The 13,945-nt window shown below is 40.3% G+C and overlaps 2 protein-coding genes across 2 annotated transcripts; both read right to left on the bottom strand.

The window, feature by feature from the left end:
* Positions 1 to 630: 630 nt before the first annotated feature.
* Positions 631 to 8,192, bottom strand: akirin1 (akirin 1). The gene is made up of 5 exons (XM_033981786.2): positions 7,827 to 8,192; positions 2,825 to 2,971; positions 1,960 to 2,088; positions 1,199 to 1,270; positions 631 to 1,113 (listed from the first exon to the last, which is right to left on the bottom strand). Exons 1-5 carry the CDS (start codon positions 8,029 to 8,031, stop codon positions 1,103 to 1,105), a joined length of 564 nt encoding a protein of 187 aa, XP_033837677.1. The 5' UTR covers positions 8,032 to 8,192; the 3' UTR covers positions 631 to 1,102.
* Positions 8,193 to 8,818: 626 nt separating this feature from the next.
* Positions 8,819 to 10,912, bottom strand: cnr2 (cannabinoid receptor 2). Its single transcript, XM_033981443.2, has 2 exons — positions 10,824 to 10,912; positions 8,819 to 10,764 (listed from the first exon to the last, which is right to left on the bottom strand). Exons 1-2 carry the CDS (start codon positions 10,888 to 10,890, stop codon positions 9,686 to 9,688), a joined length of 1,146 nt encoding a protein of 381 aa, XP_033837334.1. The 5' UTR covers positions 10,891 to 10,912; the 3' UTR covers positions 8,819 to 9,685.
* Positions 10,913 to 13,945: the final 3,033 nt, after the last annotated feature.

Here is a 13,945-nt window from a genome sequence, read left to right as displayed (position 1 = left end):
TGTAGCCAGCTTTTCTGGGGAAGGATCTGCCACTTCCCACAGTACGGCATTAAACTTGTCCATCTCCATGCACACAAAGCAGGTAAGTGTCAAGTTACACATTACATCTGTGGAAAACAGACCTATTAACAATAAGAATGCATGTCTTTCGATTTGTTTATGATCAATTATAACACATGTAATAAATGTTCAACAGGCAAGTTTAATGCCATACCCTGGAACATTCACCAGATGCATTTAAAATGTTATAGCAAGGATACGAAACACACCAATACGAAACATGCAATGTATTTAAAATGTTAATACTCCTTATATAGTTTTATTTGATGTAACTTCAAATATTGCTTACCATGTAGTATAGTAGATGTAATACAATAGAATATGGGCCAGGGCTTTACACATTTCCTGAATGTTTCACCTTTGCTTTAATGAATGCAGATGACATTGGAATTATGTTGTGCAGTATTTGCATATGAAAGGGAATGTCAACAAACATAAGCTTTGCACTGATAAAACTGTGTTGCATATATGACCATACACCAATCAAAAATCTACAAACGTTATATTTCTGTGAGGTTAGAAAGAGGCATCAATATGCTGTTATCAAATTGCAAGAAAACAACACAAAACTTTAATCACTGAACTTTTAATTTTTCAAAAGGGAAAAAAAAAAAAAAAGCATATTCTTAGGTAAAGAGATATGATGAGCTCAGGAGAAAAAAGGTGGGACGTGTGAAGCAGGGGACTTTACATACAGCTGCTGGGAGGGTATACAGAATAATCACTGAGCCAATAAGCTTTTTCTACAGCGCCAGAGAGAAATCGGCACAGATTCTCTATAGTCAGGATTTCCAGAGAGCATATCAACAAGAGGGCAGAGACAAGTGGACTTTTTACATTACGTTTGATTCTCATACACCTTTTGGCCAGCAGCGATTACTTATCTGAATGTGTGGATTTAAAAACTGGAGAAAACCATGGCACCTGAACAGTTTGATGTGGGAGTGGGTAAAAAGACAAAATAAAAATTAAATCAAGAAGAAGGGGTGAATAAAAGAGCAGCCATCTTGTGAGAGGAAGCTGGGATCTCATCGATGTCAGCTCACGAGACGTCTGAAACACAAAATGGAGATAAAATTGATTTCTATTGTAAGATCAAAAGGAGTTAGTGCTCATCTTTGCACTTTGTGAAACTTACAACTAGCAGGCCGTGCTCCGTATCTTCGCATTATCTGGTCTTGTGTGAATTTCACAAACGATTCATATTGTTCTGGAAGAGAAAGATGAAAGTGAATTAGATGAAGAGACTTAATTTAAATATTTTAGTGAAGTCTAACATACTAATAGCAAAAAAAAAAAATATCTCAAGTAAAACAAGGGATCAGAACCTAATACTGTTTACTCAATCCATGGGTTTCAGCGTGATGAAAGATAGGTCTGTTGCCATAGAAATACAATCTAAACAAAATATATCTTATGATAAGTCTTAAGTCACCAAAACAGAGTGCATATAAAAAATAAAAAAAATCATTAAATCCCTGAATAGGCACCAAGGTTTTTTGTACATATTGTAATGATTTAATATTTTGTGTTTAGTTCAGAGCTTAGTTCACCTTTTCTTGTTCTCGTATCTGTTAACATGCGAGTGCTTTAGTATGTCACACTTTGGTTACCATGCCGACAAGTTGACGTGAAGGTTCTATTCGTCAGTTACTGGCTCTGCCGAACTGAGATTGCTGTTGTTTTGCTCTTGTATTGGTGTGGGTTACGGCCTACAGTAGCCCTTCTGTTCAGAAAAATAAACAACCAGAAGTAATTTGGCGTGTTTCCTTACACCGGATTGCCAATTTTACTGACTTATAAATAAATTGCATTCAGAGTTAGTTTAAATCTATACACAAAATAAAAAAGTGGAGGGCTGGCAGAGTTAAGATTGACAAAATATTAGAGACATTTTACCTGCAAGTTTTGTGTTAAGGATCTGTTCGTACTCCTCCCTGATCTTGTCCTCGTGGTCTTTGAGGAGCCGCTCACACAGGTAGCTTACTTGCCTCAGCGTAAAAGAGGGTTGGTCCTTCCTGGAGGCACCTGAAAAGGCAAAACAAACTGAGCATTGCAATACCACAAGTTCAAAATGCTCACTAGATCTCGCTTCAGCGGCAGCTTGCCGCAGTTTTTTAGTCTGTTACAATCTGTTACAAGTGGAGCCAGCTTTCATCAAGTGATTCATTCCTCTTCAATGGTTCAAGTCACCTATAGACATCAGGGCTTAAATTTTGTAAATTAATGGTCAGCAAAGTTGGCAGAGTGAGTGAGGGCATAGCTGCTTTATTCTCTGGAGTTGTAAATGATAACAATGATCTATGACACAATTTCACATGTGAAAAAGTAGTGCAGCCCTAGGGCTAAGCATCTAGATAACATCTCATACCAATTTTTACACTTCTGTGATGTTCCACTTTAAAAAGCCCCTGAAACTATAAACCCTGTGTGTTTCAATATGGGACGACATTAGCCTCATTTCCATAAAATAGCATGGGGAGTGCTGGGTCAGGACAACAGTTTGATACAGGTAAACAAGCTCCCATTACCGATGTTCTGTTTTTGCAGCATAGAATGACAAGAGCAAGGAAAATCTATTTGTATGTGGACAGGACAGTTGCGAATGATAATATAAAGATGGTAATCTATTCCGGAGTGTGCTCAATACTGGACTCTAGCAGTTTACGGGTGCAATATACAGCTGGAGAATTTTTTATTTTATTCACAGCATTTTAGAATATAAAAATGAAAAAACAACACTACCACTTGCTGCCATGAGTACCTGGAGGGGAGCTGGGGGCGGTGAGGGAGGAGCTGGGGCTGGGGACATCACTGGAGCTGCAGGGCTCACTCTGGTTGAAGGCCCCCTCCAGTTGTCGCCGCCTCTGGATGCGACTGTACTCCTGACGCAGGTTCTGGAAGATCTGCTCTGTAGGACCAAAAACAAAACACATATTTAAGGGGTCCTATATTACCCCATTTTCTGATCTGTTATTTTGTTTCCTTATCAAAAATATACATGTTTTGTATATGTTTGTATGTGTATATATGTTTTGTGTCGTTTCATTCACACATGTTTAACACACAAACCCTGCATATTTAGTTCTTCTCTCAAGCAGTAAACAATTCCTTCCATCACCTTGTGACCTGTGTGGCAAACCAGCAAGTGTTCCACTGTGTTTTTAAACTCCATACACGGTCACTAGAATCATATGGATAATATCCTGGAATTGCCCCTTTCTACTGCACAAAAGGTAGTTGTTAATTTTTTGCTATTAAACTATCTTATTAGCCTGTCTACATTGGAAATGTAGACAGGCTAATAGAAGAATTACTCAAACATGTGTGAATGAAAGAAAACTCTGGTACGTTTTTGATGAGGCAATAATATTAAAACATGATTTAAAGCTCATAGGAGCCATTTCATTTAATATACCTCACAGTCACTACAATATGAGCAGAACCACCACTTGGCAAATTATAGCAGCTTGTCACTACCAAGTATACCTTTTGTTCTAGTTTTTTTTCTGTAACTATAACCACAGTAGGCATTTCGTGTTTAGAATGGGTACTACTAAGCAAAGGGCGTTTTCCGGCCAGAACAAACATTTGAATAGCATATCATCACTAGCCATCGTGACAAAACTCTGGCACTTCCCCTGGGCTCTCAAACAACAGCTTAGAGACAGGAAGTGTGGTGTCAACACAAAAACAGCTGTGGTCGTATGACAAACTACAACTGCAGGCTTCAGAAAACATCATATCCATTTTTCACTTTTCCTTCAAGAGTTTAGCAGCCCATATTTCAAGAAATGCTTTTGTCAAAGTAGTAACAGCTGGGCAAATGCTTAAATCTTGCATGTGATCTGGAGAAAGTTGAGTTGAAATAGGAGCCCACACCAAAATGTTTTAAATACTTCAAAACTGGGGCTGCCAAGTAATCAGAGAAAACTTACGATTAGTGTGTCACGACAATACTAAAAACTTCACTCAACTTGATTTTGAGACAAAGGAAAAGCCTTGAGACTCTAAAAAACATTTTCTATTAACATTGTATAGACAATAGAATGTAATTTCAATTTAAAAAAAAAAAAAAAAAAAAAAAAAAAAAAAAGGTGGTTTATTCAATGCTACCAATACCACGTTGCCTTATTCTGATACAGATAAAGACTATTCTTAAACTATCCAGGAAAGCTCAACTGTTTTTGTTGTCTATATTTACTCTCAGTATTTTATCTGTATAAATATTATAATACTATAAAAGTATCTAGTTTTTATGCCAGTTTTAGCAACAATGATTATCTGGGTATTCTTTTTCTTTGACAGCCATAGTTGTGATAGTGGTAGAATAAAATCCTTACAATGCAAATTCATACAGAAAGTATCTTCATTAAATTTGCACAGCTTTATCTTTAGTGAAATTGGATACCATGATTTATCTTTTTAGAATTCTAACTGAAAGTCATATATATATATATATATATATATATATATATATATAAAATTGATCTTGTGACATCTAGAGAAAGCCCTACTTTTAGTACACATCCTAAACACGTTCAATCCATCCAAAGGTCAAAAAGAGAATGTTAAAAACAACACGTCAGGGCAAAGCAGAAAGATAACCAGATATTGAACCGCCCAGAATCATGGAGTAAAGTTGCAAAAGCAGGGGCTCTTCCTCTATCTAAATAAGCAGGTCTCATTTATCTTGGGTGCAGAGAGCCGGGGGACTTGTTCACACTCGTGTCCAAAAAAGCAGGATCTTCCCTGACTGCAGAGGCGGTTATTGGGTCGGTCAGGGTGCTGAATGACTGGGGCCCTCCTGTAGAATGTGGCCTTTGTAACCTCTAAGCATTAACAATACACAAGGCTAATCTGACAGGCTCAGTGGGCTGCGGAGGCTTTCACTCTTAATAAAGCTGTGTCTGAACAAAAACACCATCCCTGCACCTCACAGGGCCACGGGCTGCAAATTATACCAGTGATTGATTGAATGAATGCCAGCACAGAACTTTGGGCCATGTAATAATAATAATAATAATGATGATCATGTAATGTAAGAGACACAGGTAGACCATTTCAAACTAGTGCATTGTAATGTGAGGACAAGATATGAGGACAGCTTCTGTAATAATCAAGAGTGAAATATATGGATCTTTCTTTTACTTTTCAGTCTGATTCCTAATAAAAAGGTAATAAAGGTCCTAAGTTTTATAAGCTTTAAGCCATGGTAGAATGTTCTTGTTTTTTCATTCACAAGATTGAGTATTAGTCCGTCCACATCTCCCAAGCTCAAAATGCTGTTACTTTTATCATGAAGCATAGTTTTCAAGTTAACAGCTACCCTTTATCTTTTGTTCAGTAGAGATGGGCAATTTCAGAGCTGAAATTATCCAAATGATTCTAGTGAAGGTGTATAGAATGTGTGTTTTTTTTATATTTTAAGCCCAATAGTGATGGAATTTGGGGTTTCAGAATTCATAAATGAACAGTACACAGTCCACATAAGAGGCAGAAGCGACTGACAAATGGGGCCCTTCACTACTGGTGCTCCTTTGCACTGCTGCCAACCAGTGTTGGGCTCAAAGTGGGCGTCGCTAGGCAACACTGACCCTGCCAAAGTCAGGCCAAGTAATCAATCTGAGGGTACTTCCAGGAGGTGGGGGAACTCCGTGGGGGAAGGGGGTGAATGAGCACAACTGAGGGCGAGATGGGCATTGGGCAAGCTGTGAATACAACCAGGAGAGGAATCAGACTCGCAATTCACCACCTCTGCCGCAGTTATGAAGAGAAGATACTGGAGTTCAATGCTCAGACATGCAATAATGAGGAGATTGGTAGAATTGTCAAAAGTATTGAAAATCAGATACTAATCCATGCTGAAACTAGATACTCATTTGAACAAGTATCAATACAAAAAAAGCTGCATCACCGGACAGAAATGAACCTTTCCTGAATAGATTTGGAATGATCTTGAGCCGTATCAGAACTAGTACAAGACCATGTATACCAGGATGACTGAGTAATTATTCAGATATAACACCACATGGCAACATAAAAGAAAGTACTATTAGTTAATGTTGTAAATTACATTCTACCATCAAAATAATTGTGGTATTGAGTATCGGGTAAATTCCCTAGTATAAAAATAAACATTTTAGTATTGTGAACTCAAAACCATGTCAAAATTCTGTCTAAAGCTAGTACAACCACTATTCTTAATAAGCAATAACACTACAGTTATCATTAAAATCTCCTTTAAGAGCCTGAAGGTATCTGCCCAGTTTCTCTTTCATGCACCTACCTGCACTGCTACATGCCAATCTGCCTGACTGGAACCCTCCTGGGCAGAGACAGAGGAGGGTGGGAGGAATGACAGCTGACCTTTCCCTCAACACAAGCCTGCCTTCTCTGGCACAGTGCAGCAGAAAGGCAGGGCCTGCAGTGCCTTTCCCACAGGGGCCCCTTCTGAGCCAAGGTGAGGCCAATACCTGATATCAGAACCTCGTGTCTACTGCACACAAACACATGCCTGCCCTATGAGGGCAGTTGCAGCAAGGAGCTTTCAATTCAGAAGACTGTTCAAGCTTATAAATAAAGAATTATAAGAGGCACATTTATATTCACGCAACTATGTGAGCAACAAATCTGATCTCATCATACGGATTACACACCAAGGTCAGTGACTTTATGACTTTTGGGTGTTTTCATTGTACCCTTGGAAACACTTCAACAAAGAAACTTTGTTAATGTCTGGAAATCAACAAACAGATAAAGGAACAGCTGCACATCTGTCTGAAGTACGGTAATGATAATATAATATCGACAGTATATTGATGTACTCAAGGATCATTTATATGTGTGTGAGGGAAGGAGGGGTGCTCACAGACAGCACAATAAGCCTTCCCATGAGTGTTTTGATGGTGCACCCCAGATGTGGCCAGTGCAGAGGAGCTGCATTCCAGGTCAAAAGGAAAAAGGCCCAACAATGCCTTAAGGGTGAAAGAGGGACAGCGGCAGTGGTGAACAGGGCAGGGGGCTAGGTGGTAGAGTGCACTTTGGACAGGAAACATTAGCTGGGAGCTTCTAATGAACAGGATTCCATGATGGGTCTGCTACTGGGCTGCCATTTGTCTTTTACACAGTCACAAGAAGTGTCACGCAGGTGCACAGGCCCACAGGCCCATATACCCACCATCACACGGACAGGCCCATATACCCACCATCACACGGACGGGCCCATATACCCACCATCACACGGACGGGCCCATATACCCACCATCACACGGACGGGCCCATATACCCACCATCACACGGACGGGCCCATATACCCACCATCACATGGACGGGCCCATATGCCCACCAGCACACCGACAGGCAAAATACCCACCAGCACATAGGCCCGGCCTTTGTTTGAGACAGGACTCATATTTTCACATTCTCAGAGTGAGGGGTAAAGTTAAGGCCATCTCTGAATAAATCAGTAGTGCATTTGTAAGAAGTAACTGAGGAAGACTAGCAAAGTAAGAGCAATGTGCTTGCTTGATGGAGCTGTTGGCTGAAACATAATAAAAGCAAAAGATTTTCACGGAGCGGTCAAAAATCGTTTAAAACATATTAGCGCGAGATGTAAACTTTGTGAAGCCGTTAACTGACGTTTGTAACATTAGCTAAGCTAACGATTAGCCTCCAACCCCCATCTGATTCTCCACCCAACCCCCCTCCCCCATGACACCCACCAGCAAACGCAGAAAAAGTCATTATCGACCTAGTTTCCATACCTGGGGTAAGACGACTTTCGCCCCCCATAACTGGCGGAGACATGGAGTGCGTCGGACTGTCGACAGACGGACGGAGGGTACATCTCTGCGGTGACGGAGTGCTGGGAGTCCCCGGCAGAGGGTTGCACCTTCTCCGCTTGGGAGACTGGGGACTGAGCAGGGCCTCAAACTCCATCGACCGCTTTAACGTAGCTCCACACGCCATGTTAGCTAAGCAAAAGTGAAAAACAAAGTGAAGAAATGGACCCACAAAAGCAGGGGTTTCCGCCGCCCTGATTGCAGCGTTAACGCTCCGTGTTTGCTAAGCCTTTCTTCCTCCACAACAACGGATTTTCTTCTGAGTTGTGGCCAACTGAAGCCTGCTGAATTTTTAAAACGTCACAATGGTGGGCCGTACCATCTGTAGCGAGAGGGGTGGTTCTCCAAAAAAGAAATATATTTACACGTTTCCTTAAAAAACCCGAATGCATATGCAGGCATTCGACTAGCAAATATATATATTAAAAATACATATTTATGGACTTGATTACGCATGGTACTATTTATCAACACTTTACGTTGTATTCGTGGGAACAATCCCCTATTTTCTAAGTAAATCTCTGGATGAACTCTTAGTAGAGGTTCACGAGACGTCTGGTGATGGGAACCAGGTAAAAGAGGCAATTGTCTTCTAACTCTAATACCCTATATAGGCTACAGTCAATGATAAACCCCAGTTTGGTGAAAGGGTTTTTCTAGCCCCATAGAAACGCGATTTATAGACAGGCTTAACGACTAATAATACAGCCAGCGCCGCACATTTGAGTTTACTCCACAAAAATGAAGACAGAGATGCATGAAGTCTATATTTGACATTTAATAGCAATTGAGAACATACAGAAAACAATATATAAACAAGCCAAAGAAGAAGAACCAACCTTGGTGTACAACTGGAATAAATTACCAATTAGACTTACAAGCTCTGCTCAACATTTTTCACATAAGATGTGGGCTATTTCACAAATAGAGTGGTCATATATTTGAGGCTTGTTGGACAATTAGAATTCTGTTCCCTGAACAATTCCTAGTTTAAAGCATACAAAAAAACTAAGAAAGGCTTTAAACAATTCAAAACAACTAGCATTCAGGTCTATTGAATGTCAAGCACTCAAAGCTATGTGCTTTGTATGGCCTATGTATGTGTGCGTATTGTAGCTGCCAGTTGTTCCACTGTGGCTGCCAGTCCTCTTTCATTTTCCTCTGCAGCACACTGCTTGAATGCACATGAAGAGCACATGGAAAACCCCCATGTCCCAAGTCTTTGTGGTGTCCTGGCATTCATGTGCATTTAGAAAAGGCACCCTGCAAGCACACTGTCTATGCATATTCACATCCATATACAAGACTAAAAACAAAGAAGAAAAAAAAAACATTTCATACAGAAATTTGTACAGTTAAAGTACAGTCTGTTTTCAGTACACTCAGAGGGTGGAGAATATTGGCAATTTGACTCCAGCAGTGCATGTATATTGTCATAGTGTCCTTGGGCAAAACACCTCGCGTGTGTGATTGTGAGTGATAGTTGGAAAGCGAGTGAGAGCTGGAAACAATTATTAGGTTATTACCCATCAGTATAGCCTAATATAAACAAAAGGTCACTCGTGTCCTTCTAGCTTAATGTTGAATGGTTATTCCTTTGATGTGCCTTTGTCACAGAAAAATATCTGAGTAAAGTTAACCTGGCATTGGCGTGCTTTTTAGTGTGATATCTTCAAATACAGCTTTAATTAAAAATTCTCATCATTGTTTGTTTCTTGTACACACCAATGAGGGCATTCTGTAAGTATTTAATTTAAACTTGTATATTGCCCTCACTGAGTTTAGGTTTTGTTCATTTCCGCAGACACTGAGGTGATCTGTGAGGCTCTGTTGGTTAGCACATCATTCCCATTCTCCGATAGGGCCGTACAGCTCATATCTGCTCCATCCTGTGATTCTGGAGAGAAGTGTTCAGTAGGTTTTTTACATTTGCCCATTTCACACAGCCTGTGAATGAGCTGCACCAGAGCCTCCCTGAGCTCTCGGCAGCGCAGTGCGTACAGCAGAGGGTTGACTGCAGAGTTCACCAGGCACAATGTGCTACAGAAAGCAAAGGCCCTGAGCTGGGTGTGGCTCAGCACTGCAGACACATCTGCTATCATGAAGGATAGTGCAGGGAGCCAGCAGCCCACTAGGATAAGCAGAATGAGCCCAAATGTTCGAGCTAATCGGATGTCCATTCTCATTCGGGCCTGTCCTGACCCCGTTGCTACCTGCAAGCTGGTCATAGAGGCCTCATGGCGGTGGGCTTTCCATAAGATCAGAGCATAGGCCCCTAAAATGAGAGCCAGTAGAACCAGAATAAAGCTGGTCCAGCAGGCCAGGTAGGCTGAGTTGATGTAGGGAAATAGGCGTGAGCAGGGGGGGGTCAGGCCCGTGGGACACCTCCAGCCCATCAGAGGCAGGAATGAGATGAAGGTGGTGGCACCCCAAAGGATGAGCAGGCTCAGCAGGGCTCTGCGCCGTGTCACCAGCACTTTGTATGAGGACACCTGGTGGATGCACAGATAACGGTCCAGCGCTGTGAGCAACAGGCTACCCACAGAGCTGGTGAAGGTCATCGTGACTCCTCCTAATTTGAAGAGGTACGCTGTAGGCCCATCTCTGCGTCGGAACAGATGGAAGTCCAAGAAGCTGGTGGTGAAGAAGCAGCTGGCGAACACATCAGCCAGAGCCAGGCTGCCTATGAACAGGTAGGATGGCCTCTGCCTGAGGGCGGCTGTGCACAGGATCACCAGCAGAACCACACTGTTCTCTAGGAAGGTGAGAGGACCAGCCAGGAAACAAATGGAGCCGATCGCTGTCTTCTCAGCTTCTGTCAGGACCATGTAGCACTCCAAATTCACACACGATTTGTTAACTGTAAACACAATAGATTGTTTACAAAATATAATGTTAAAAATATTTGTCAAATCTTACCTATTGGAGAAGAGACATTTTTTACTTCTCTGGTATCTAGAGAACCATGGCCGTCCCATGCTGCCATTTCAAAAGCAGTAGGCAAAGAAGGCGAACTGAACTGCCTATAAGGGGGAAACAGGAAATATTTTCATTAAATGGTAGTTGCACATTACACACCATAAACAGGGTAAATACAAATAATTTAATACACATATTTGAGTACAACATCCAACATGAATACGATAGTATGTATGTGACAGAAGATGAAATAGACTTTTTTGTTTCAGTCAATATTGAACTTGGTGCTTAAGGAGAGCATTAACATTTGTGAGTCACAATGGAAAGTCATTTAGAGGTCAGGGTAACAATAAAATCTAAACTGGATAATGGAGGAGTAGTAGGAACAATATTCTTGGATCTGCGCAAAGCATTTGATACAGTTAGTCACCCTATTCTCTTATCAAAATTAACAAATTACAACCTGTCAACAAACGTACTGACCTGGATCAGGTCCTATCTGTCAGGCCGCTCTCAATGTGTCCGCATAGAAAACACCACATCCAACATCATTTCATCACACATCAGTCTGCCACAGGGTTCCAACATTGGTCCACTTCTCTTCTCCCTCTATATAAATGGCTTGCCGTCTGTCTGCCAGGATGGTAACATCCAGATGTATACAGATGACACAGTCATATATACATGGGGCAAGGATGCTGGACAGGTAGCTGCCAAACTTACCACAGCCATGGTGAAAGTGGCGAGGTGGTTCACTCAATCATGCCTCACACTCAACATAAAGAAAACAGCAGCTATGTATTTTGTCAATAAAAGTAAACAGTCACCTTTCCCACCATTACTGTACATGGAGAAAACATACAAAACGTCACCAACTACATATACCTGGGTATAACTCTGGATCCCACTCTCACATTTAAAAAACACATAAAACACATGTACCAAAGCCTCAATTACAACATAAAAACCTTCAGAAGCATCAGAAACTCACTCACTCTAGACGCAGCTCACATTTTCTTCAATGCCATGATCATGTCTCGATTTTTTTACTGCATAACATCCTGGTCCCAGGCAGGCAAATCTACATTAAAACCATTAGAATCCTTACATAAACAGGCACTAAAAGTCCTAGACAAAAAAACACGCCAATACCATCACTGCCATATACTCCAAAAATACACACTTCTAAACTTGGATAATATACAGAAATACGCATCTATTCAAATGGCTCATAAAATCCTACATAACACTGCACCTGCACCTCTAAAACAATTCATCCAATTCACATCAGCAACAACCTCCAGAATCACACGGGCCTCCACCAGGGGCAGTGTGCCATCCCAAAAAGAAAAACTGCTTTTGCACAGTCAGCCTTTTCCTACAGTACATTAAAAGAATGGAACCAACTTCCAGACGATATCAAAAATCAACCCAACTATGACTCCTTTTCAAAAGAACTAAAAAAAAAAAAGGCTATGGACTGGTCTGTACGACGGAGTATAAGGGTCACTTAAATAAAAAAAATAAAAAAAATGTGGGCGCTACGAGAATAAAGTCGTAATATTACGAGAGAAAAGTTGTAATATTACGAGAATAAAGTCGTATTTTTATGAGAGTATAGGCTGCTGTGTGTGAATGAGTGACCAGTGCGTTATGAAGAATTTGAAGCATTTTGTTCAGATATAGCAATTTCTTCCAAATCTGGTTCCTCCAACTAAACAAACTCAAATTCTTGCAGTGTCCCTTCAAAGTACTTATACTAATGACAGTGTGGTGATGGAGGGCTAAAAGACACAGTATTTCATCATGCGTAAACCCCAGCTGAAAGTTTATCTGAACAAGATGCTCCAAATTCTCCATAACGCACTGGTCACTCATTCACGCACAGCAGCCTATACTCTCATAAAAATACAACTTTATTCTCGTAATATTTCAACTTTTTTCCCGTAATATTACGATTTTTTTCTCGTAATATTACGACTTTTTTCTCGTAGCGTCCGCATATTATTATTATTATTGTTTTTATTTTTAATACATTTAATTTTAATTTAAGTGACCCTTACACTCCATCGTATTGTTGAATGTGTGAATTGCATTGTATACTTTATCTTTGTTCCTCAGGGACTGCAGATGGAAACTAGCTGTTTAGCGATAATCTGGTGCAGGACATCTCTGTTTTATGAGTATAATGTCTCTGTACATTGTCCCTTCAAATAAAGACTAACTAAGGGTAAACATCGTTACAGTGTCCATTTAAGGCCAGAAGTATGTCATAAAATCTCATTACCGCATGATGCTACATATTCAAATGAAAACATGACCGCATTGTAAAGGGAAACCTGGCAAATGCTATTAGGCATGAACTGTCCCCGATATATATGGCAAATGTAATGAAATTGATGAAATAGGCATTGTTCTGCGTCCTATTTTACTTTAAAATCAGTTCCTGTGTGATAAATATCAATGCACGCTGAAGACTTAAAATAGACATACTTCACCTTTGTCTGTTAAATCATATGTAGAAAAAAAAAGACAAAAAGCCTGTTGATTTATTTATCAGGGGACGGGGCAAAACAGCGTCCTCCTCTGGTCATCACAGCACTGCCCTTAAACAGCAGTGAGTGGATGGCTGAAGGTCAGGGGCTGCTGAACGGTCTCCTCCAGAGTGCTTCTCTCCTGGATGCAATCAATATATTAAAGTGAGTGTAAAAAGTGGCTGTAAGAGGATTTGTGTAAGGTAAATTGTATAGTTATGAATGGACATAGGCTTGTGTCCTGGATTGAAAATAATTTTAGACTTTACGATAAATATTATTGTTTTGCTGCACAATTTTGGACGAAAATATAATTGTGATTTTTCAGACAAGTAGACCTATTGCAGTTAGATTTGTAATTTAGGTTTAAAAATAAGGATTCTGTTCAGAGTTTGGAGTGGTGCCAACTCAAATTTTGATTCAAATGAGATATAGTGTGCATCCCTGATTACATTTAAGACTTCAGAGAATACAATTATGTCACATTATATCAGATTGAACTTTTAAAATTGCACTTTGCACACAAATTTGACACTTTAATAATACTGTAAATGTATGCTACATCATACATAAAGCCTGAAAATACAG

This window comes from Periophthalmus magnuspinnatus, chromosome 16 (assembly GCF_009829125.3).
Source record: "Periophthalmus magnuspinnatus isolate fPerMag1 chromosome 16, fPerMag1.2.pri, whole genome shotgun sequence".
Taxonomy (NCBI): domain Eukaryota; kingdom Metazoa; phylum Chordata; class Actinopteri; order Gobiiformes; family Gobiidae; genus Periophthalmus; species Periophthalmus magnuspinnatus.
The sequence above is the reverse complement of the archived record's forward strand: the minus strand, read 5'-3'. Positions and strand labels throughout refer to the sequence as shown.

Excerpts from the sequence above, each read along its gene's own strand:
- akirin1 (XM_033981786.2), bottom strand. The coding sequence starts at position 8,031 with ATGGCGTGTGGAGCTACGTTAAAGCGGTCGATGGAGTTTGAGGCCCTG. Across the intron at positions 2,972-7,826 it reads CGAAAGTCGTCTTACCCCAG|AGCAGATCTTCCAGAACCTG; the intron begins GTATGGAAACTA and ends TTGGTCCTACAG. Across the intron at positions 2,089-2,824 it reads CGCCCCCAGCTCCCCTCCAG|GTGCCTCCAGGAAGGACCAA; the intron begins GTACTCATGGCA and ends TTGCCTTTTCAG.
- cnr2 (XM_033981443.2), bottom strand. The coding sequence starts at position 10,890 with ATGGCAGCATGGGACGGCCATGGTTCTCTAGATACCAGAGAAGTAAAA. Across the intron at positions 10,765-10,823 it reads AAATGTCTCTTCTCCAATAG|TTAACAAATCGTGTGTGAAT; the intron begins GTAAGATTTGAC and ends TTGTGTTTACAG.